General features: G+C 38.2%; 4 protein-coding genes across 4 annotated transcripts in view; 3 read left to right on the top strand and 1 right to left on the bottom strand.

The window, feature by feature from the left end:
• LOC134652121 (fatty acid synthase) overlaps window positions 1–2130 on the top strand; it is a 38664-nt gene extending 36534 nt beyond the window's left edge. Inside the window, exons 22-23 of the mRNA XM_063507289.1 lie at window positions 924–1163; window positions 1999–2130. Of these exons, the coding sequence (XP_063363359.1) occupies window positions 924–1163; window positions 1999–2118 (360 nt within the window). The 3' untranslated portion in view covers window positions 2119–2130. The remainder of the gene's footprint in view (window positions 1–923; window positions 1164–1998) is intronic.
• Window positions 2131–7249: 5119 nt separating this feature from the next.
• On the top strand, window positions 7250–12264 carry LOC134652065 (zinc finger protein 184-like). The gene is made up of 5 exons (XM_063507215.1): window positions 7250–7540; window positions 8180–8279; window positions 8640–9368; window positions 9908–10768; window positions 11180–12264. Exons 1-5 carry the CDS (start codon window positions 7394–7396, stop codon window positions 12235–12237), a joined length of 2895 nt encoding a protein of 964 aa, XP_063363285.1. The 5' UTR covers window positions 7250–7393; the 3' UTR covers window positions 12238–12264.
• Window positions 12265–16954: 4690 nt separating this feature from the next.
• On the top strand, window positions 16955–17567 carry LOC134652246 (glycine cleavage system H protein, mitochondrial-like). The gene has a single exon (XM_063507417.1). It carries the CDS (start codon window positions 16991–16993, stop codon window positions 17498–17500), a length of 510 nt encoding a protein of 169 aa, XP_063363487.1. The 5' UTR covers window positions 16955–16990; the 3' UTR covers window positions 17501–17567.
• A 4852-nt stretch (window positions 17568–22419) lies between these two features.
• Window positions 22420–26046, bottom strand: part of LOC134652345 (lysosomal alpha-glucosidase-like) — a 62132-nt gene continuing 58505 nt past the window's right edge. Inside the window, exons 23-24 of the mRNA XM_063507517.1 lie at window positions 24875–25019; window positions 22420–22784 (exon numbers count right to left, since the gene is read on the bottom strand). Coding sequence (XP_063363587.1) covers window positions 22453–22784; window positions 24875–25019 — 477 coding nt within the window. The 3' untranslated portion in view covers window positions 22420–22452. The remainder of the gene's footprint in view (window positions 22785–24874; window positions 25020–26046) is intronic.

Genomic DNA, 26046 nt, shown 5'->3' on the forward strand with positions numbered 1-26046 from the left:
TAGAAAGCCTCTAATTGTCGAATTACAAAAAAAAACTATAATAACAAAGTTTTAACGGCTTAGGGGTAAGTAAAAGGAGCAGCATTCGGTGGTCTAGGAGACCGCGTTACCCCGTTTTTCTGTCAAAACGATATTAGTTAGAATATTTTTAAATGTCCGAATATTACTTAGGTTAAAAAATAAACTTACAATGTTAGGAATCGATAGTAACGTTAACTTATCTTTATCTTTTGACGACCGGTCTGGCCTAGTGGGTAGTGACCCTGCCTGTGAAGCCGCGATCCTGGGTTCGAATCCCAGGAAGGGCATTTATTTGTGTGACGAGCACAGATATTTGTTCCTGAGTCATGGTTGTTTTCTATGTATTTAAGTATTTGTATATTATATATATCGTTGTCTGAGTACCCACAACACAAGCTTTCTTGAGCTTACCGTGGGACTTAGTCAATTTGTGTAATAATCATCTTCCTCTCGTTGTCCCGGCATTTTTGCCACTGCTCATGGGAGCCTGGGGTCCGCTTGGCAACTAATCCCAGTAATTGGCGTTGGCACTAGTTTTTACGGAAGCGACTGCCATCTGACCTTCCAACCCAGAGGGTAAACTAGGCCCGTATTGGGATTAGTCCGGTTTCCTCACGATGTTTTCCTTCACCGAAAAGCGAACTGGTAAATATCAAATGATATTTCGTACATAAGTTCCGAAAAACTCATTGGTACGAGCCGGGGTTCGAACCCGCGACCTCCGGATTGCAAGTCGCATGCTCTTACCGCTAGGCCACCAGCGCTTTTTTTTTTTGTGTAATAATATGCAATTTGTGTAATAATGTCCTATAATATTTATTTATTTATGTATTTATTATTTTGTAGTGGCTGTTTGTTTACCTAAATAAATGAAAAAAAAAAAAAAAAAATTTTTTTGTCAGGTCGCCTCCGAGTTGGAAAAGCTGCCCAACTGGGAGGCGCGCGTGGGCCGCGTGACGGAACTCATCGTGGCGAGCGGCGCGCGCGTCGAGCGAGACGCCCTGCGCGGCGCCGCGCACAGCTTCTACCGCAAACTCGTGCTCGGCGACAGCTACAAACCCAGCGCCAAGCTGCGCGCGCCCGTCACGCTGTTCAAGGCGAGAGACAACTACGTGGCGCTGGACGAGGACTACGGGCTCAAGGTATTTGTGTGTTATGTATTTTTAAAATTGTATTTTTAGGGTTCCGTAGCCAAATGGCAAAAAACGGAACCCTTATAGATTCGTCATGTCTGTCTGTCTGTCCGTCTGTCTGTCCGTCCGTATGTCACAGCCACTTTTCTCCGAAACTATAAGAACTATACTGTTGAAACTTGGTAAGTAGATGTATTCTGTGAACCGCATTAAGATTTTCACACAAAAATAGAAAAAAAACAATAAATTTTTGGGGTTCCCCATACTTCGAACTGAAACTCAAAAATTTTTTTTTTCATCAAACCCATACGTGTGGGGTATCTATGGATAGGTCTTCAAAAATGATATTGAGGTTTCTAATATCATTTTTTTCTAAACTGAATTGTTTGCGCGAGAGACACTTCCAAAGTGGTAAAATGTGTGTCCCCCCCCCTGTAACTTCTAAAATAAGAGAATGATAAAACTAAAAAAAATATATGATGTACATTACCATGTAAACTTCCACCGAAAATTGGTTTGAACGAGATCTAGTAAGTAGTTTTTTTTTATACGTCATAAATCGCCTAAATACGGAACCCTTCATGGGCGAGTCCGACTCGCACTTGGCCGCTTTTTTTTCCTTATTTTCTCGTAATGCATGTTAATTATAAGATGTAATTATTTTTGAAAAGATGTGTCCCACCGAGTTTGTTGCCGGTCCCATATTGGGATACTCTCCTCCAATTGAGGGGGGATTTAAATCTCGGGGCAGAGGTGTAGGGTTGGAGCCGGTCTACCTAGCTTTGACGTTCATAAGCGCATTGTAATTATGCCTACTTGAATAAACTATCTTTTATCTTTTAAGGCCGTGCTCGATGGTGAGCTGAGCACGAGGCAGCTGGCCGGCACGCACCGCACCATCCTAGCCGGCGACGCGGCGAGGTCCATAGCCGACTACGTGTCCGATCTACTCGCGAAACACTAACGGACGCACGCGCCTCCCGCACAATGGTTTAAGCTTTGGTTTCCTCCGAAAACGGTGCCGTCATATAGCGGCAGCAAAAGACGGTCTTTACGGTGGCGACATGTGGAAAGCACCACGGCGTCGTAACACACCGTCATCCACCGAGGTCGAAGCGGCAAATTTGAAAAATGTAGGCGCGATGGGATAACGTCCCATAGAAAATTTGAATTTCGCGCCTTTTTCTACTGACAAGATTTGCTTGATCATCTATAATTTACTTGGAGGATGAAATATCATCGGAAGAGGAAAATAATCGTAGTACGGAATCATTTATTCAAATCTCGTGTCATTTATTCAAAATGGCGTCACCGCTATCTAATAAAACGTTCACGAAACTATCGACAAGGTCATGACGGCCGTCATCTTACGTTACGTTGACAATCAAAGTACGTAACGCCGTCTAGGAAACCGCGCCATCTTGTTTACATAGACAACGTTCTAGTGACGTCAGTCAACGCTATATCGCGGCCGTAATATGACGGCACCGTTTTCGGAGGAATCCAAAGCTTTACTATATCTATCCTTTCGGACGGTTTCTGCTGTCTCGCTCCTGAGAGGAACGCGGAAACTATTAGTTGGTCAAACCGATTTGTCAGTCAGTAAGAACCAGGAAAACTATACTCAACCTTTTCTTTTGGGTGCTAGTACTAGTGTAAGACAAAGATAGTATGAATCTCTCTATGTTTGAAATGAGACAATCCTTTGACAAACTATATGCACCTTTCCCTGTCCTCGGGGAAAAGTATCCTAAAAGGATAGATGTAGGGACGACGCACGCGGTAGGGACGATATTCGTAGGAAAATATTTAATTATATAAGTATCTTGTCGCTTAACGCGACGAGGTGCTGAAACGTAGTGTAAATACATACAAATTTTGTTATCGAATTTATTTAACGAATCTCTACGCTACGATGAGAATTTTTAATCGTAATTTGTGAATCTGTCGCTCGTTTCGAGCGGGTGGGAGCGGCCATAGTGCGGTTCCCCGGCCTCCCATACTTATCTATTTATACTTGACAGGTATTTTTTGTAAGGCCTCTCTATTTAGTACCTCGGGGTATATTGTAATACTATATACATGTGTACATGTAACATAGGTAGTTTAGTAAGTAATCCGATCGACACGATTGTAGTTATTTCTATTTGTTAAAGTCCGATTGTTAAATCAGCCAAAATATGAATCATTTTTTCTAATAACAATTACAACTGAAAAAAATATAATTTAATATGAAACCAAAGATGTAAAAACATAAATAGATCTGCCGTAAAGATACAATAATATTGAAATGTGATTTTATTTATTTAAATGGGGCGTAAATTTATAAAAGATTATCATGAGCCAAATACTTGTACATTCCATAAGGCGGGGTGGAGCATCAAATTCGTTGCAATGCACGGGCCTGATTAAATAAGCTTATACATTCAATCTAAGCTAAATATCCGTTACTCGGGTTTAACCCGGCGATGGGAGATACAGAACATGCTTTAAGCTAGAAACATATTATTAAATCATATACATTTTAGAGCGAAAAAATATCAACCGTACGAGATATCCATGGCGAACATTTATAACAAAAAATATTATTAAATGTATACGGCAAAATACCGAAAGCACCATTCAAAACAAAACCCGTGCCATTAGTTCGCCATCCCTTACCGTAGGTACGTATGACCCACTCAATGTAATTAGGAAGACCGTTAAAACTCAACATAGATGGCGCTCTCGACAATAGTAATTTTATTTCTATTGAATTCGGCTAAAACCAAGATTTGAAAATTTGGTAATGCCATAGACAATTAAATTGCAAGTTGCCTTCCATTGCGCCACACCAATGTTGTTTCTAGCCTTAATCAGGCCGTGGCTGCGGGGCAGAGGGCCTACCGCGAAACACGTTCGACGTGTTGCCTCCCTGTCTTACTTACGTACAAATTTACAAGTGCGACAGAGAGACAACACGTCGAACGTGGTTCGCGGTAGGCCCTCAGAGCCCGCGCCGGGCGCGGCGCCGCCGCGAGTGATAGCCCGGCTATAGTCTAAGGTAGCACTAAGTAGGTAGTTCCTGTGTATGGTTGTTGTGCTAATTTATTTTGTTACTGACTTGGCGCAAGCGCTCTGTGATTAAACGTGCATTATTTTTCACGGTATTGTTTTATTCCGTTTTTTTTCCTTGACATTCCCAAGCTAGGTATTTGACAAACTTAGTATTTCATTAATTACTTATTACATTAGTACGGAGTACCTACCTATGGTCAAATGTGACCCAGCCTTTCAAAGATTGCATACACTCGAGAAATGGGGTTGAAATGGGATTGGCAACTGTCAAAGGTTTGCATAGATGGCGCCATCATAACTTGCCCCTTTTTCTCCAAGGCATTAAAAAATTCTAGGGATTGACAGGACAAACTATGATGGCGCCATCTGCTAAATACTTCGTCCGGCCCCCCATTGAGACGATTGTGCCACCGTAACCGGGTGGCATAGAGGTTATGGCGCGAGCCGCGAAATCTGAAGACGCCGGTTTGAATCTGACCTCGGCCTCTGGACGGTTTGGTCACTTTTCTATAGATGTAGTACCTATAGGACATCTGTTTCAGCACAGACCCCAATAACCTGTATTTAGAATCACGCATTTATTATAACAATCATAATACGGTACACGGCGGGAAGATATTGATAACTCGCGGGAAAAAATGGAAGAAATTTTAACCTTATGTGATTTAATTTAAAGTTCTAATTTCTTCAACAAAATATCTCGAGTTATCAGCTTCTTCCCGCCGTGTACGTTATACATAGGCAAAGGGGTAGATAATACATAGGTAGGGTAGAAAAGGGGTTTCAAACAATAACCTGTTCAAGCATCTGTGATACATCCATCATCCCATCCCATTAGCATCCTATTGTCTGTAACTTTAATTACTTTACACTGAGATTAAGTAACAATGACTCATTAAGAATAAAATAAAAAATAATGTAATAACATGTAGGGATTAGATGAGAATTCAAATAGTGAGTATTGTATTCTTTGCTGAGAATACAGGACTATATCCAGAGAAGAAAAATAAAACAGATGAATAAATACCCCGTTATTCATCTTTTATTTTTTTAAGGCCCCTACAGAACTTAAAAAAATTGCATACGATTTTATATGTATAGATCATGAAGTTATATTTTTTAAACTGGAGCGAGTTGTCACTTTTTTTGCCATACTAATTTGAACCTTATCACCGAGACAGAAAGTTGTTCGTACCAGACTAGAGAAAACGGTCCACTTGAGATAGAAAAACCCGAGCCCTGTGTCTCACTCGCACATGTTGCCAATGTTAAAAAAATACCACTGTGGTAGAAATTATATCATTATACTACTGAATTTAATTACCTTCTTATACAATTTTAGTGCTATATTCAGATTACAGTTCTGATATATTTTAAGTAATTTGTAAATAATTATGATGCCAATATTATTAACTGATTAAACCAAGCGCATACACAGCAAAAAAAACCTAAATTTTAGTATGGTAGGATTTGTAGTAACTTTAAATATTAATTGGTATCCCCAATTTGATGACATTTCTTCAAAACACGTGAATGCGAAATTTCTTAAAAATTGTGAAGAAATGTTGTGTTAAAGGTTGTTGGAGTGAAATAATTGCTAATTGTGGAATATTGTTTCACAAGAAAGCCACAATGATTACATTTTACTATAAAAATACAAGACAACATTGTCAAACTCATTAGGGTGACTATGATGTCGGCACGTTGTGAATCGGTCTCACAGAATTCTTATTATTAACGTAGGTAATGTAAAAGTAAGTTTAACTTAATAGGTATGTCTTTATTTCGGCATGTTTAATTTAAGATTTGTTATAGAATACCTAATTGAAGGGATGTTTACAAAAACAACATAACTGCTTAGAGCGGTTCTCATTTTTTTTAAGAACATGTTAATCGTTTCAGGTGTCAACCAGTGTAGTCAGTTATGTTGTTTTTGTAAACATCCCTTCAATTGCCAAAATTAAAAACCAAAGTGCTTAACTCCTTAAACATTACAGACTCTCATTTATACATAATATTTTGTTACGGAAAAGGTGTGTCAAACTGTTTATATATATGCAATCGATTCTTTATAGGTAGGACACATTTCCGTCAATAGAAAAAAGGCACCAACTTTAAAAAAAACGTCATATTTGCTAAACAGATCTTCAATGACGCTTACACTTAAAAAAAGCTGAAGTGTACAAAAGGGAAGCCTACCTTTATGAACATACCATGAGTGAGTGCTAAGGGAGCGTTCAAGTATTATGTAACGCAATTTTTGGACACCTCCCCCCCATGTAACGCGCCGTAACGTTTTTCTGTACCCCCCCTCCCCCCTAGTAAAACGTGACGTAACCACCAAGTGACCATTTTTTTACCTAAAGGCCACAATTATGTGGCGTAAAGTACTTACCGTAAAATGGCGAAAAGTTCTGAAAGGTTAAAAAACAATGTTACGTAACGCGTAGTTCAAACTCACCCCTCCCGCCCCTGTAACGCCTCGTAACGTTTTACAAGACCCCCCCCCCCCCCCTCCCCCCAAATTCGTTACGTAATACTTGAACGCTCCCTAAAGAGGCCGACTACAAATGAAAGAAAAAACCCGACTACTTAAAATTGAACTTTATTTAGAAAATGACACACCCTACTGATATATTTCATGTTATCCTAATATCCCACATACAGATGTCTTATGGTCACCCTAATTAGAACGAGATGCAGGGCTCTAGTTTGACTTCTCATGTGGACACACTTTTTGGTCAATGTACTCGATCCAGTTTATTAACTCTAAATCCGTGGTATAGATACGCCTAATCTTTGATTTCAACCGAAAGTTTTATCGAATTAGAACGCACCCAAAATGTCACGTCAAACGTTAATGTCAAAATCAAAATATGTAGGTAATAATAATGATTTGATGTTGTAGGTCGAGTCGATTATTTGCAACGACAAATAGTACTTAAAATACTGCAAAAGGTACGAAACTAACATTTTTATAGTTTCTCTTCATTCTGCTTCTGTGTTTAAATCGTATCTTTAATTTAATAGACAAATAACACTATCTGAACACAAGTCACAAAAACATGACCAACGCCGGTGTTATCTGTTTGATTTTATGTTAATTCAAACACAAAATAGTTCATATTCAGTGAAACAAAAGTCTATGAACTACATTTACGTTTCATTTAAGTGCTAACACGATGAAAACGCGAGCTAAAACACGTTTAGGTGCTAACACAGTGAAAGGGGATGATAAACCAGCGCCGAAGGCGAAGACTACAAAGCCGAAGGGGTCGCGGCTGCACCTTCTACTGCAACCTGAAGAGGAGCCTTTGATAGTCTCTAAGGTAACTAGAGATCTCCACACCCCACCACATAGCAGTCAGGAAAGAAATTCATATTTTTATTTTCTACTAGGTTTTGTTGATTGAAATCATTGTGCAGAATGTGAAATTCAATTTAAGTTTGAAAGCTTACTTATGCACTTGATACCTTCTACATTCTCTAAACCAGGGGTTCCCATTCTTTTTTACTCTGTGGCGCAATTGCAAGTTTAAAATTTAATCTGCACCCTAACCTAGCTAGGCTATTAGAAATAGATAGGTCATATGGTGAGGAGGATTCCCTCATGGCGGCCCTTTTAACTGTCTGCAGCGCACCACGGTGCCGCGCCGCACAGTTTGGTAAACCTCCTCTGGACAGTATTTAATAATTTTTATTAAGGCCAATGCAATGATCAGTTGTTGCAATTGTTTGAAGGATTACAATAAAAAAGGCCAGTTTCTTTTCCATAAAGTAAAGAATTTATAGCTCATGACTATAGAGATCCTTCATTTTATTGATTAAATCAGAGCAGATTATAATATCATAGACTGAAGACTTTTCTAGGGTTCCAATTGGAACCATGAAAATCTGTGGATTTTTAACCTAATTTTATTTTTTGCTCAAAAGAAATTAAATGAAAATGCAAACATTTAATTTTTCAGGTAATTAGACAGTATACCAGAAAGAAAAAAGTGGAATCTGCTGATTCGGTAAATAAACTTGCTGGTACAAACAGTATAAATGTTGCTGCCGCATTATCACGTGAGTTGGTTTATTATGATTCTATTTTTTGTTTCGCAGTTTTATAGAGTTAGACCAAGCTACGTTGGTAGCTATTTTGATAAATTCGAGATTATGACATTTAAATAACACTGGCACTGTCTGGGTTATCAAAATCACTGGTAACTCTAGACCTTTGCTAGGTCCACCACTGGCTACTGACTCAACACATCACATAGTTTATAATTTGTAATGATTAATATTGAATTTATCAGCCCATAGCATGTACAGAGGCAATATAATAACACTTAAATACTTAATTTATTATGTAAAGGTGAGGTTGGTGTATGACCATGAAATATGTTACACCTAGAAATTAATATATTTTATTATTCCTTCCAGATCAAAATAATTCCATATTATTATTCAATAATCATGTTAAAATTAAACAAGAAATCATGGAGAGTTTTCATGACATTGAAATCATGGATGTTGATGTTGAAATAGAAAATCATATTAAAACAGAAAAAAAGTCTGAATCACAGAATAAAGTTGGAGCAGGGGAGAATTATGTTATAATTAAAGAAGAAAATATAGTTCCCAATGCAAGTTATAATTCAGACCAAAATTGTGAATATGGTAAAACAAATAATCACGTGGAAATTAAAGAAAATGTAGCTGGACACAAAGGCACTTTAACTGACAATAATTTACACCAAATTAATACAAACAAAAAAAGAGACACTGTTCAAATTAAAGAAGAAAGTATAGATACTCTCTTAGATGAAAGTGTCATGAATAATGATGCCTCCATGAATTCCAATCTAAGTGAAATCATGCTAGAAACTCCAAAAATCACTATTAAAATAGAACCAGAGGATGATTCACAATATATGAACTCAGAACAGAAACATATAGACGGGTTTCCCAGAGATTGTGCGCAATCTGAAGAGGACATAGCTGTGGAAGTAAAGCCAAAGGTTGAAAAAATAAATTGCAATAATGTAAATGGCAAAATGGACTCAAGGTATAGTGAAAATGAGGATGTGGAGGGCCAGAACTATGAAGAACTTGCTCCCATCCTTAAACTGCAGCAGACATTGAATGTTGCGAATGTTCAAGCTCCACAAAGTAAGTACAAAATGAATCTTACTTATCGTCTAAAAAATAACTACATTCTTGTTAAAGGACCATTATGTCCATCTAGAATCTAGAATCCAATTAGAATTATCCGTTTTAATATCTTAATCATAGTTTTTAGGGTTCCGTACCCAAGGGGTAAAAACGGGACCCTATTACTAAGACTCCGCTGTCCGTCCGTCCGTCTGTCACCAGGCTGTATCTCACGAACCGTGATAGCTAGCAGACAGTTGAAATTTTCACAGATGATGTATTTCTGTTGCCGCTATAACAATAAATACTAAAAACAGAATAAAATAAAGATTTAAGTGGGGCTCCCATACAACAAACGTGAGTTTTGACCGAAGTTAAGCAACGTCGGGCGGGGTCAGTACTTGGATGGGTGACCGTTTTTTTGCTTGTTTTGCTCTATTTTTTGTTGATGGTGCGGAACCCTCCGTGCGCGAGTCCGACTCGCACTTGGCCGGTTTTTATTACAAACTACCTACTGTGCAAGCACTTAGATATTAACCAATATTTTTTTATTACAGAAAAAATACTGATCACGGAAGAAATTCATATTAAAGAAGAGGCAATTAGTGACACTGAGGATTGTGTTGAGGTAAAAGATAAGACTTCAGTAACTACTAGCAGCATTCAAGTAAAAGATAAGACTCCAGTAACTACTAGCAGCATTAAAGTAAAACATAACACTCCAGTAACTACTAGCAGCATTCAAGTAAAAGATAAGACTCCAAAAACTGCTGGCAGCAATGAATTAAAAGATAAGACTCCAGTAACTACTAGCAGCATTAATGTAAAACATAAGGCTCCAGTAACTACTAGGAGCATTGAAGTAAGACATAACACTCCTATAACTGCTAGCAGCATTCAAGTAAAAGATAAGACTCCTATAACTGCTAGCAGCATTGAATTAAAAGATAAGACTCCAATAACTACTAGCAGCATTGAATTAAAAGATAAGACTGCAGTAACTTCTAGCAGCATTCAAGCAAATGATAAGACTTCAATAAGTGCTAGCAGCATTGATTTAAAAGATAAGACTCCAGTAACTACTAGCAGCATTGAAGTAAAACATAAGACTCCAGTAACTACTAGCAGCATGGAATTAAAATATAAGACTCCAGTAGCTACTAGCAGCATTGAAGTAAAACATAAGACTCCAGTAACTACTAGCAGCATTGAAGTAAAAGATAAGACTCCAGAAGCTACTAGCAGCATTGAAGTAAAAGATAATTCTCCTGTGGTAATAAAGAAAAACCCTCTACCGGAAAATATAAAAATAAGAAGAATTATGAATATGCCTAAAATTCTGAAAACATATGGGAGGAAACAACCAGATCCAGTTGCAATGAAGAAATGTTTTCTTCTTGCTGTTAGCACTCCACCAGGTGAGAAATTTCTCATATATATTTTTTTAGAAGAATACTTATTAGAATATGTTTTAGCAGAATTTTGAAATTGAAATTGAAAAATATTTCTTTCAGATTTGCATCCATAATTGTTAGTATAACTTAGGAATAATGTTAATTTTTGTACATAATATACTTACTACTAAATACAACTACATATATATGTATATACCTAAACTATTTTCTAAATTTACGAAATCCTGTAACTTGGCTAATCCAATGCGCCAGTATAGGATTCTCAAGCCTCTTTGCAATGACCTCCAGAATGCTGTTGAAATGTTGGGTTCATTTTTCTTTGAACACTTCATCGATTTTAGTAGTTGAACTATAATTAGCTTTATAAAACTCCATGTTCTATCAAATCTAACATTCGAATTTATCTAATTCCAGCAAAGATCCTGAAAATCGTCTCCCAGAAACTGCCGAAGATCAAATCCAATCCAAAATTTATTTGTGACATGTGCCGAAGTAACTTCAGGAGCAAGGTCAGCATGAGCGCCCACATGCGGTTCACGCACGGCGTGGTCATGAAGCACTCGTGCGAGGTGTGCTCCGCTAGCTTCCCGCACCACTACCTCATGCTCGCGCACTGGCGCGCGCACGCCGGCCCGCCTCTTGTGTGCGACCTGTGCCCCAAGTCCTTCCGGTCCAAAGACAAATACGGAGAACATTTGAATACCCACCTCCGCGAGCGACTCTACCCTTGCCCCGTGTGTCTCCAACGATACCCGGTGCTATTGCATTTACACAGGCACGCCGAAAAGCATACGCAGGAAGATACCCTCTCTTGCAATATTTGTAAGGAGAGCTACCGCTCTCTTATTGATTTGAGGCGGCATTCTGAACGCGATCATGGGGAAAAAGAAGAATTCCCATGCTATGTTTGCAGTCGGATTCTTTCATCTAGTGCTGACTTTCTTACTCATGTGAGAACGCATGATAACGCGCTCCATGCGTGCGCTTTCTGTCCCAGAAAATTCACCGACGCGCAAAAATGGGAGGAGCACTCCGCTGAACATATTGAGAAGATAGGTAGAGGAGAGTCCGTCGAAAAACCCTATAGCTGCGAATACTGTAAAAAATCCTTTGAATACCAAAGCGTACTGAAAACACATATTAGAATGCATACTGGGGAACGACCATATGAGTGTCCGGAGTGTAAAAAAAAGTTGAAGACGCAAAGTGCATTAACGGAGCATGTTAACGGGCATAAACGGCCTTATCCATGTCCAGAGTGTAAGCAACGGTTTGGTAAGCGGAACTCTCTGTCGAGGCACATGTTGCTACACACCGGGGAGCGTCCGCACAGCTGTACGGGTTGCCCGATGACTTTCGTGCAACGTTCGTCGATGCTGCAGCACATGCGGCGGTTTCACGAGCCCGGACTCAAGCGGGCACCGAAAAGTAAGAAAGGTGCGAAAAAAACGAATAAAAAGAATGATTGCTGAAGAGTGATAATATTTATGAAGAAGAAAGTTAAAATTATGATAGTGGTTAATCATGATTTTTATGATATAATGTACACGTAACATCTGTGAACGTATCGTGGCATAAGTGGAAGTCTGGATGACAGTCTGAAGTCCTGTAAAGTATGCTGGCAATGAAATTTCCGGTATCCTCAGAAGGAATCGTGGATTAATTGTATAGTTTAGCGTCCTATGAATTTTACAGATCGCGACAGAAACACAGCTGTATTTATGATTAAATATATTTATAGTGTTAGACCAAGAGCTAAGTTGGCAGCGATTTTGATAGCCAAGACGGTGCAAGTGTTATTTAAACGTCATACATACCCTCATAGAAGTTTGACGTTTAAAATAACATTTGCACCGTCTGGGCCTTGGAGGATATAATCAAACGGAGACGCCATATCTGTAATTTTCTGTACAAAACAGTCTGCCGATTTTTGCGGGGGAGGGGAACGTCAAATGTATGCGTAACGTAAAAATAGCCATGTCAGATAAACGTCAGTCCATACATTGTGTATGACCGTTGGCCGCCTATTTTCGACAGAGGGGAAAGCCTGTTAATGGCTACTCCGTTTAGTTGTATCCTCCAAGGTCTGGGCTATCAAAATCGCTGCCAAGTTATCTTGGTCTAGCTGAGCTGAGTTTTTGTAGTGTATTGTCTATCTCCCACGATAGTAAGGTAATTACGTCTTTAAACGGTATTTTACATAACGCTTATAGCTACATAAATTGTGATCGTGAAATAAATTATTAAATTTTACAAGTAACTACTGAGTACTGCAGTCTACTTTTTCCTATCCAATTAGGGAGAATATAGTTCGACCCTGTGCTTACGCGGTTTAGTGGTGAGATTGTGCGGTGAGGAATCGGAACTCCGCCCCAGTGTGCGAGTGTGACAGCGCTAATTCACGCCACGTGTATACTCTCCTAGCAAGCCAACTTTGTCAGTAGAAAATGGTGGCAAATTTTAAAATTTTACGCGCAAAAAGGGTTGATCTTGTACAACTTTTGAATCTTGCGCCTTTTATCTGGCAAAGGTGCCGCGCTCGCTCAACGGATGTCGTGCGGATCTACTCCAGCCTCCAATGTGAAGATCGTCAAAGCCTATTTTTAGGGTTCCGTAGCCAAATGGCAAAAAACGGAACCCTTATAGATTCGTCATGTCTGTCTGTCTGTCTGTCTGTCCGTCTGTCTGTCCGTCCGTATGTCACAGCCACTTTTCTCCGAAACTATAAGAACTATACTGTTGAAACTTGGTAAGTAGATGTATTCTGTGAACCGCATTAAGATTTTCACACAAAAATAGAAAAAAAACAATAAATTTTTGGGGTTCCCCATACTTCGAACTGAAACTCAAAAATTTTTTTTTCATCAAACCTATACGTGTGGGGTATCTATGGATAGGTCTTCAAAAATGATATTGAGGTTTCTAATATCATTTTTTTCTAAACTGAATAGTTTGCGCGAGAGACACTTCCAAAGTGGTAAAATGTGTGTCCCCCCCCTGTAACTTCTAAAATAAGAGAATGATAAAACTAAAAAAAATATATGATGTACATTACCATGTAAACTTCCACCGAAAATTGGTTTGAACGAGATCTAGTAAGTAGTTTTTTTTTATACGTCATAAATCGCCTAAATACGGAACCCTTCATGGGCGAGTCCGACTCGCACTTGGCCGCTTTTATTATTCGGTAGACTGAAATGACAGTTCATAGTATGAACATAAAACGTCATTTCATACTATGAAATGTCATTTTAGTCTACCGAATAAAAAAATAGACTTTAGGGCTCAGTACTTCGATCAACAGGGGCTTCCGACAGGTCGGAAGGGATAGGCCCAAGCATGCCCAAGCGATATCTTGACATTCAAATATTCTGCCATTTTTCGCGGGGGGAAACGTGCACACAGTCGCACTTCTCACACACTTACGTACAAAATCCAATCTGTAATGACGACACAAAAACATAGAAAATGACACCCTACACAGATAAATCTTGCACACCTCGATCTGTTTTTGTGTACGGACGAATCACAAGTGTCACAACACGCACACTAACACATTTTCGTCAAAGAATTTTATTGTTTTCTGAGAGATGAGAAGTCGATGGCCAAGTTGCCAATGCTCGTAATAAATTAAAATTAAGATGAGAAGTCGGATCTGTCGCTCGACCGATCCGCAATTTGTACTGGGCGAGCAAAATCGATAAATCCAGCAATTACATGAGACTAAAATATAATAATTGTGTTTAAATGTTATTAAACGTATGACATGTAAAAAAAATATTACTTGTGAAATGTAACACCTTCTTTTTGTAAATTTGATGTCCCCGACCTCTTTTTACAACAAAAAAACCGAGCAATTAGAATTTTTTTCTGCTGCTGTGTTCACTCGCGCGTCTGGACTTGGTCTAGTTAAAAATCCGAGCGCAACTAGTTTTATTACCCGTGCTAGATCAGTTGATCTTGTACCTAGGCAGAGGGGAAATAGTGCGAATGCCGCATCCCTTAATCGAAGGCTCAGTAGCATAAATTAAAAAATCCTTAGAGTCAGACCGTGAAAAGTCTGCAGCGATTTTGATAGCCCACGCAGTGCAAGTGTCATTTTAAACGTCAAACTTCTATGAAATTATGACGTATAAATAACACTTACACTGCGTGGGCTATCAAATCTGCTACAGACTTTTCTTGGTGCGACTCTAAAGATTTCATACAACAAAAAAAACATCAAAGAATTTGCTTTGACCAACTACCTTTTTATATCTCATTCACGCCATACATCACATGGCTGTACATTATCTGTATATTCATTTTGCATTGACAAGAAACTGACATTTGTAAAGTAAATTAAGTTTTCTTGTAGCAGAATCCGATACGGTATTTATACAATTAATATCATATTTTTTTCTGCTGCTGTGTTCACTCGTGCGTCTGGACTTGGTCTAGTTAAAAATCCGAGCGCAACTAGTTTTATTACCCGTGCTAGATCAGTTGATCTTGTACCTAGGCAGAGGGGAAATAGTGCGAATGCCGCATCCCTTAATCGAAGGCTCAGTAGCATAAATTAAAAAATCCTTAGAGTCAGACCGTGAAAAGTCTGCAGCGATTTTGATAGCCCACGCAGTGCAAGTGTCATTTTAAACGTCAAACTTCTATGAAATTATGACGTATAAATAACACTTACACTGCGTGGGCTATCAAATCTGCTACAGACTTTTCTTGGTGCGACTCTAAAGATTTCATACAACAAAAAAAACATCAAAGAATTTGGTTTGACCAACTACCTTTTTATATCTCATTCACGCCATACATCACATGGCTGTACATTATCTGTATATTCATTTTGCATTGACAAGAAACTGACATTTGTAAAGTAAATTAAGTTTTCTTGTAGCAGAATCCGATACGGTATTTATACAATTAATATCATATCAGTTTTATTTATACATAGCCGTGAAAAGTTCACCGGCAGTTTGTCTTCTGGCTTGAAAACTTTGATAAGGTATTGTACAATGATTATTAAAAAAAATATTTTTGTTTACTTAAGAGGTTAGGTTATTTTTACAGCGGTATATTTTAATGAATTATCATATATATAAACCTATTTAATTTATTTACCTAACCATTTAACTGCTTTTCCGTAATAATGATGTAAATTGTTGTTTCAGTTGAGTTATTTATTATTAGTAGATACGTAACAAATATTTTTCTATTAAGATAAGTTTAATATATTCCATTATTTATCTCGTACTCGAGTTGTAATTAAGGCGATTGTAAACTCATACTGTTTACAGTTCACAGGGTCATCTGTTATCTAAATGTCATAGGTGATGATTATTTCTGGTCGTTACCATTATCTGGTCAGTTGGCTTCGGAGTGTCTTGCATTTACAATGTTACTACTCTCCCAGTGTGCTATTTAAGTCTTATTTCACTGAAAAAAAGTATTGGTGCGTATTTTATTACTTATAGATGGCCAAGCAAATCTTGTCAGTAGAAAAAGGCGCGAAATTCAAATTTTCTATGGGGCGACGTCCATTCGCGCCTACGTTTTTCAAATTTGCCGCCTTTTTCTAATGACAAGATTTGCTTGACCATCTATACTTACTATGGTGACGCAACAACCCAAAGTGAGTCTTGGCCTCCGACACCAGATCATGCCTTGCCTCTTGGTCTTGCAATGTCTCTCGCCAGTCTTGAATTGGCGTATTTTATTACTTATTTAGTTTTATTTAAATGGATTCCTTTTATAGTTTTCTTGTTTTGAATATTTGAAATTATCAAAATAGTTGGTTACATCATTTGTGGTTGATAAGATTTTACCGAATTCATTAGGTAGTTGACATCTGACTTTGTAATGGTTCAGGTCTATACATATTTTATTTTAAAGTAGTTTTAGTATAGCCTTTTTTTAAATAGGATTATATTGGTAAGCTGTTTTTCCCAGTCACAGTTTATTAGTTTTGGTACTTCCCCATAAGTTTAGCATTTCAGTCTGTCCAGTGTTTATGTTTCATTCACACATAGTCATACAAACCTTACAAACAAATTTACAAGAATCACAAGTATTTTCAAACTAATTTACCAGTTTTAAACTTTACTTGCCCACTAAACTAATTAAAAGTATGCCATTTCATTTTAATATCCTTAATTTCTAATGTCTAAGAAAGATTTTTAATGAATATCATTTTCACTTTTTTCATGTCTTGAATTTTTTCTCTATTTCAGAAACATGGCTCTGCAAAGGCACATCTTTTTGGCTACAAAGCAATACATATCAAGGTGCTCCATCCTCCAAGCCAACTTGAGACAGTCATATTGTGAACTACGACACAAATACAGCACAGAAGCCTCTGGAGAGAGGAAGTTCACAGACCGCCATGAATGGGTGGTTGTTAAAAATAACATTGGCACTGTAGGAATCAGCAAATACGCACAGGAGTCACTTGGTGATGTTGTATTTGCTCAGCTCCCTGAACCGGGTACAGAAATCAAAGCGGGAGACGAGTGTGGAGCCCTCGAGAGTGTAAAGGCAGCGAGTGAGATCTATTCACCGGTTACTGGCACCGTTACTGAGAAAAACGCTGAGGTGGAAAGCAAACCTGGTCTGATTAATACCTCCTGTTACGACCAAGGCTGGCTCTTTAAACTAAAGCTGTCCGACCCCGCCGAAGTCTCTAAGCTGATGAATGAAGAACAGTATGAAACGTTCCTAAAAACAGACGCAGAGAAGGACCATTAGTGAATGTGTTAAGGATTTGTTTTAATATTTAACTTAAATGTGATTAGATTTAAATACATATAAATATGGAGAATTAACATTTTCGTTTTTTTCATTTTTAAGTTGCCAGCAGATCTAACGCCTAAGTCTGCAGAAGTTGAAACTTAGTTTAATTTACACAAATTAGAGTACATTTAAAATTATTTGTACATACATACTTGATGCTTTAAATAGTTTAAATAAATTGTTTATGATTTTGTTTATATCATTGTGTAACGAGAAGTACATCATTATTATTTATCATGTGGCATATGGGATGGTAACTTTCTATAAACAATGAAATCAATCTATTTTCATTTTTATAATATGGACCTATACATAATGACTGAATGCTTATAAACCTCATACTTTTAATTATAGCATTATTTAAAGTAAGTATTGAACAATCTGCTATCTTGTGGATTAAATCCGGAACTAAACTTGACACTTCATATCAATAAGCAGAGGACTCTTGTGCTGCCCCCTGTAGTTCACGCACACAGTTAACCTCCATATGCCTGATAAAAAAGCATAAGGGCGCGTATACACCCACCAGGGTCAGCCACCTCGTTTGTTCTTGACGGTAAATGTGTGACTGTTTCTGTGAGCTGTATACCTCGCGAACCGCTCTTAAAATTTCACGAGAATCGGTTATGATATGAAATGAAATGCAAATCTGTAGAGAACAGCCAGAGTAGCCGGATAAATTGTAAAAAGAAGCTGGTGGCCTAGCGGTAAGAGCATGCGACTTTCAATTCGGTGGTCGCGGGTTCAAACTAATGAGTTTTTCGGATCTTATGTACGAAATATCATTTGATATTTACCAGTCGCTTTTCGGTGAAGGAAAACATCGTGATTCTTGAGGAAACCGGACTAATCCCAATAAGGTCTAGTTTAGGTACCCTCTGGGTTGGAAGGTCTTATTATCTTATGGTGCCGCCAATTCTTAGGATTAGTTGCCAAGCGGACCCCAGGCCCCAGGCTCCCATGAGCCGTGGCAAAGTGTAAATTAGAAGGGAAAATCAGCTCGCTTCTGTTAAGCTTCGGTAGCTCACTTGGTTAAGAGAAGAGCGATTGGACCGTTGTTCCAAAAGGTCACAAGTTCGGGTCTTGCTTGCTTAGTTACGTTTTTGAGCGAGACGGCTAATGTAAACGCGTCCTTATAATAATTATCTACACGTATGATGAAATACTTAGGCCGCAGGGGGCCTCACTCAACTTGTTTATCTGTTACGTCGATTACAAATAAAAGTCAAATCCGGTGCATTATCATGTTTATTTAAGTGCAAACTTACAATTAACAACAATTTAAATGTTTAAACAATCGCTTTGGCATGACGCAAACATAATTTGACTATAATTATATCACTACGGGTTAGTTTATATCACATTCATACGGGTATGAGACCGGCGCCACCCCATATTATGCCTTTTGAGCTTTCGGCGTCTAGCCAGCGCTATAGAAAATGGGATCGCTGCGCAGTTGCGCCAACGTTGCGTCGAGCAGCAGCCATAGAGTTGACTAGACGCCGACGCTCGGGCGCTAGTGTGGGGTAACCCCAAAACTTCAGCATGGCTGTTTCGATATCACAAAACACGATTGTACGCTCAGATATGTTGATTATTGTACTAGTCGTAGATATTTTCCTAAAATTAAATTAAATACGAAACACTCAAAATTACTTCTAAGGGATTAATAGGCAAATTGAACAATTGGATTAGTTAGGGACCGCACATTTCCTATTGAAGACCACTTAATAGGTTACTTACAATACTTGCATACGTGTATTTATGTCCTTTTAACACATTCATTGCCACCCAGCCAAACAAGACATCCGCGCCAGGCCACAAAAAGCTGACTGCCACGATCCCGACTACTTATCGGGTCGTCCGGCCTGGGAACGAAACCACAGAATAAATAATAGTACTAAGTACAGAAGACTCACTCTCTAACAAAACGCGTCTGTTACGATCAGCACAGATATGGCCGCTAGGTGGCGACAACGCCACGCGCGGCTTATGGCTTTCCCCAAAATTGGGGCCGAACGGATGTACTTTTAGCTACCTGTAGCAAAGCGACGAAATCGCGGAGTGAGACACGCCTGACGAAACGAAATCATAAAATACCCGATAGTCGGGTTTTCGGCACTGAATGTGTTAAATACAGTTAGGTGACATAAAAACTTTATAACACTGTGTGTAGTTGGATAGATAGGTACATTAGGTACTGTCAAATTTTGTGCATTTAGGCAGGTGCTCGACCGCTGACTAAAAGGTGACTAGCGTTCAACTATTTTGTGTTGAACGTAGGTACGTGTTGATATAACTCGCAAAGACAAAGTCACTCAACGCAAATCGTCAGCGGTACGACAGGCACCTTATACCGTGGTATAATTTATATTTACTACATAATACAAAGCTAATATGATACTATAGGTACCTATTATATTACAACTTTTACCTTTCATGTTTTTTTACGATAATACACGATGTAGGTATTTTGTGCGTGGCTTTTTTGTGCGATATATCTACTCGTACAAATGATTCTGAGTAAAATGAGCCCAAGAAGTCAATATTTTGAAGACATGAATGAAATGTATATTTTTTTGGAAAACGCTCAAATATGTACATGTCTACGCACACGCAGCCGGTATGCTCTGGGCTTTACAACTGTTTTTGTATGCTCGACACCTTATAAATAATACTTGATACTATACCGTTAAAAATACTTGGTAGTGGCAATCTAAAACTCTTTTTAGTAATAACACGTAAGTATAAAAAAACATGTAGCTACTAAAATTAATTTTAGTAACTCTACCTACTCCTAAATAATTAACGTATGACTAGTTTCCTTTAAAATTTCAGAGATCTATTCCAAGTTTTTGGAAAGTCGCAACTTTTTTATGACTGTTAAGCTACTTTCTGTAAGAAATTACGCAGGCCTTGGGCTTGGCAGGAATCTTAGGAATCAGTGTGGTACAAGGTATAAGACTGCTCTTTTACTCCAATTATGTCGTCACTAGAGTGACAGAGAAAGATGCCCGCAATTTGCGAGCTTCGGTGTTCACGGTAGGCCCTATGATAGGCGCTCTACGTCCACGATAGGCTGATCAGACTAGGATTCAATTATTCACTTATTTAGGTATTAACCTTTTGAACGCCACAGACGGCAATTGACGTCAACGCAAAATCGTGACACCAACGCCAAAGACGGCATTTGCCGTCGATCGTTTTTTGATGAAAATCTACTGAAAAACACCCCACTTTTAGGTTGGCATTATTTATTCACAAAACTAAATTTTACCCCGTGGCGTCAGTGGCACGGCAAATGGATGCGCCGTTTGGCGTTCAAAAAGTTAAGACTGTTTGACTGAGAAACAAAAATATGTTAAACCTTTTCTGTTCGCATAGTTAAACATATGACAAGCACCGGGATTTTAATTGTTTTCAATTCAAAACTTATAGATATTTATATAAAGCGATAAAATTTACGGTGCGTTTTATACTCTTTAACTCTTTCACAGCACTTAAATTAAATAGGTTGAAACTTACAATATATTTTTATATCTATAGGATGGCCATTCGATACACTTTTCACTGAGCACATATTATATTAAGCTCTGTTTTTATATACCATATTGCATAGGTACATATTCTAGTGATAGAGAGGCATGTAACGAAATTTCGATTTTCGCGGTAGGCCCTCAGATACTAAAATTAGCAGCTTGTATATGAATTAAATGACATGATATTGATATTTTGGCAATCGGAATATCAGTTTAAAATCTGAGATATAAAGACAAGACTAATGTCACAGACACCTATGGGTTTTTTAGAGCAATAGGGTTTTGAATACTTTAAGGAGTTTAGACCATTATAATAGTGAGGAATAAATGCTTTATAGTCGGTCCAAGAAAAGTCTGCAGCGGATTTGATAGCCCACGCAATGCAAGTGTTATTTTAAACGTCAAACTTCTATGACGTATAAATAACACTTGCACTGCGTGGGCTATCAAATCCGCTGCAGACTTTTCTTGGTCCGACTCTAGGTACAGCTGACAATGAGCGGCGCCACTCTCGTGCACATAGCCATTTATTGTAACCAAAGTGTTCTTTTCGATAAACTATAGTTTATCTTTTATATTATATACTATTAAAATCATTTTCTGTGAATAACTTCTAAAACATTGCTTATGACGTTATAAATTTGTCTTTAAAATGTTTCCTACACACAAGGGACTCGTAAGAAATACATAGTATTTTTTTAATTTTACAATATTGACGTTGTATTTACGAAATGCATAAAATGCAATATTAAACCTTTCATCTACGTCAATTATGAGTTTCTTAATTAAGAGAGAAACAAAAACCTAAAATCAAAATTCAGATTTATATTTATAACTTCTAGATCTTTTTGATTTAACGCCACCATTCTCATTTGATTTTGAACCTTATAAATAAACGTACACGATCGTTTTCAGTGTGTGCTCCTTTGGTAGACATTTAGGGCAACCCACAAAACCAGGTAAATACACAGCTTTGCTACGATTTTCATTTGATTTTGAACTTTACCAACAAACGTATATAGTCGTATTTGGAACGCGCTTTAGTAGACATTTAAAAGTGACTTCTACCCTCCAAATTTTATTTATTCCCCACAAACCGTATCATCTGAACGAGTTACTCTTGTTCAAGTAGAGTGACCTTGTTGACGAACACCACATTGGCAGATTCTCGTTCAATTTTGGACTTTATCAAAAACGCGTACAGTCGTTTTCAGCACGCGCTTGTACTGGGAGCTCTTGGTGTTGACGAGCGTCACCACATTGGTAATATTCTTATCCAATTTTGAACTTTATTAAAAACCATGCATAGTTGTTTATTGCATGCGCTGAATAGATAGCTGATCCACAAAACCCACGACAAATAAATGTTCAAACTAACGTATCATTTCTAACTTTCTCCACCCTATTAACATACGGGGTAAACATCAACTTAAACGTCCATTTAATACTGAACGGCTTATCCAAAGCTAGCGTCATATTGAATATATCTAATACCTTATTCTTCGGGTTGTATGTGAATTGGCAAGGTTTGACGCACGGCGCGTTGTTTATAGAGACGGTCTGTACGGGTAATTGTTGGCCAAGTAGAGTTACCTTGTTGACGGGAGGGACCCCGTGGCCCCACCACGGGACTACGCTCTTTAGTTCGGTGTAGGTGAGCAGGAACTCTATGTGGCTGTATTGTTTCTCTTCGTAGCTGGCTGTAAGTTGAAAAATATAACAAATGTTATTATTGGGTCATTCCATGTGATTTCAACAAATTTGAATTAAAAAGTGCGCCGCATGATTTTTGATTTGCATAAAAAAAATTGAGGATATATTTCATGGTGGCAGAAGTGCTGAACCACCACCAGTTTTTTTTTTTATCTTTTAATTTTCAAGTTTTGCCCATTCGAAGTTAGCAGTGGGGTCAAATTCTTGCTTGTACAAAATCAGACCTAACTTTTTTTCTATAAAAGGTAACGAAATAATTATTACTTTTTTGATTAGGTAAGAAATGTGGATATTATACTGTATGACAAAATTTATCTGAATTAACTACAAAAAAAATGGTGACCACCCGAAGTGTATACCTAATTGGTCAATTAATGCAATTTTAAATTGGTTCTTGTGCCAACCCTGGTGCATATCAAATATTACTTTTTTCTGAAATATAAAGTACTTGCCGTGTTCATCTTGTAAAATAAATATAATTGTGTTAGATCAATTACTTCTAATAGAAAAATATAAGTGAAAATTGAGAACATCCAAAAAAAGCTCATGTTTGACTCTAAAAAAATCCATGTGGAAGATAAAATAAAAATTTGATTTTAGTCAGCAAATATAGCTGATATCTTCGTTAATTAGATTTAGAAAAAAAAGTTTTGTTATTTTGCCTATTTTTTGAAATATGATTTTTTTAACATGCTACTTTTTACAACTATCGATACAAAATGTTTTATGTTATAAATTAATAAAAATGGGACGGTAATTGGTCATACGGATATTATTTACGTTTTTTATGTTCAAATATTTTTTTTGACATGGCAATAATTTCATTTGTAAGTTTAATGAGGGTAGAAATTCGACAATGCACTGTTACCTGACAAGGATTGTGAATCACTTGTGAATGTTTGTTAATTTAGCCGTGTAGTGAATAACCAAAACTACACCTTACTCATGCTTACTTAAAACTATCTAACCTAAAACCCGTTCTGTGTCATTCCCGGTCCAAAAGTCCCCATGACACTTGCAGCGTTGCCGCGCTGTATGGCGATGGAGACCTGTTGGACCAGCCAAGACCCAGGACGGGGTCGACAGCATATAGCATTTATTTGGTACTAATACCACAGAATAACTAATAGTACTACCGTACAGAAAATTCACTCCTTCACAAAAGTCAGATTTAGGTATAAAATTACACCTATATCGCCGCCTGCAAGCAAAATTGAAACTTATAACCGCGCACGAACCGTGAATCTCCTTTGCGCGCCGCAGTTTTATGACCGAGCTGTGAGTGTCGGCACGGGGTTATCACTCGACAAGTTTTTATACCTATACCCACAGATTTATTATTTTTAAGATAAATATTGATTACAAACGTTGATTATGTAAACATACATTTTTTATCCGGAGATAGTATGTCTGATTCTCACGGAAGTGAGTTTCGAAGCCGCTGTGTATTTTCAATTTTGAGCGAGCGCCACGTGACACGACTATCGTGCGCGCCGAGCGGCAGCCCACTGCCATACGCCTGTCCGATGGGCGCGCCGGCCAAATGTACCTAAACTGCGGAGTGTCACCCCCCTGCTAATACTGTGGACTAGAGATGCACCGGATATCCGGTTACTATCCGGTATCCGGCATATCCGGCCGTTATTTTAGTATCCGGCCGGATACCGGATAGTAAAGTTAACACATTTTGGGGTAAAAAATGGAATCTAAAAAACAGTCACGGTCATAATGCTAACGACACAGTAGATAGAAATGAATACGTAACCAATGTAACTAAACACAATACACTTATTTGTTCACACAAAAATACGCGCGCGCACTTGTAACTATAAACGAACTTACTAGGTACGTAATGACATGATAAAACTCGTTACGATCCTAGAAATGTGTCCGCGCGAACGTTCACTACGAAACAGGTCGAAACCTGCACGACGCGCACCTGCAAAACTCAAAATATAGGTATAGTTCCGCCGGCCGAATATCCGGCGGCCGGATACCGGATATTCGGCCAGTGTCCAGGCCGGATATCCGGTATCCGGCCAAACAACTATCCGTTGCATCTCTACTGTGGACTTACTTAGGGTATCTCCATGGTCCCAATACAGGTGTCCTTGAGCGCGCCTCGCGGCCGGAGCGGCGAGCAGCTGCAGCGGCACGGAGCGCGCGCGCTGCGTGTTCACCGCGCCCGGGGGCGGTTCCTGGAGTGGAATTATACCGCCACCCTATGGAAAATAAAGCAAATAATAGTACATTACTGCAAAAAAGGCGGGAACGTGGCGACTTGATCGAGACGTTCAAAATTATGCATGGATATTACGACTGTCCAGAGCTAAGCGACCTGTTCACTCGAAACCCAAACACGCGCACAAGAGGACACTACCTTAAACTAGTAACAACAAAGCATAAAACAAATATCGGGAAAAACTTTATTGCAAATCGTATAGTAAATGCTTGGAACAAATTACCCTCTGAAGTTGTGAACTCTACAAGTGTGAATCAATTTAAAAATAGACTCGACAAACTATCAAAACAGTGAAATCGTGCTAAGTGAACTATGATTTAGACGCACCAGCATCAGCTGCCTGTCTAAAATGAAATAATAATAATAATTATTATTGTCGAGGTTCGGAAGTAGCTACTTGCTGGCTGAGGATTCGTTTTAAACGGACGACCTTGGGAGTCCGTTTAGTTGAATCCGAAGCCAGCAAGTAGCCTTCCAGCCGAGTCATATATAGTGCATTTCTCAAAAATGGTGCAAGAAATAGAAATATTTTACGAAAGCAACGTTCTAATTTTCACAGAAAAAAGTAAAACCATTAAAAAGATTTGCTTGCCGCCTTTAAAAAAAAGAAAAAGTGTATTTTTCTGCTGAAAATACGCCAACGTATTTGAGACACCTTAATAGTCGCGGTACCAACATTATAATAATAAGTGCTGATCATCTGTTTGGCTGTTTAATGCCTTCATTTGTAATGGCCATTTAAAGATTTAAAAAGTTTGGAACTCGTTAAATAATGGAATTTGTATGCAACATTGCAGTCCCGAAATCGAGACTGCAATGTTATTAACTTTTTAATTTTTGGAATGACCATAATCTACGCACTTCGCGACCTATTTTTTAACCGGCAACGTCGACTTTGCCGTCCATTTTTGGGAAAAATATATAAAACGTTCGGTGTACCAATGTACAGTCTAGAACAATCCGGACAGCGACCGTCTAGTTCTCATAATGGGGTATTTGACTGTATT

This window comes from Cydia amplana, chromosome 11, assembly GCF_948474715.1.
Source record: "Cydia amplana chromosome 11, ilCydAmpl1.1, whole genome shotgun sequence".
NCBI classification, from domain to species: Eukaryota; Metazoa; Arthropoda; class Insecta; order Lepidoptera; family Tortricidae; genus Cydia; species Cydia amplana.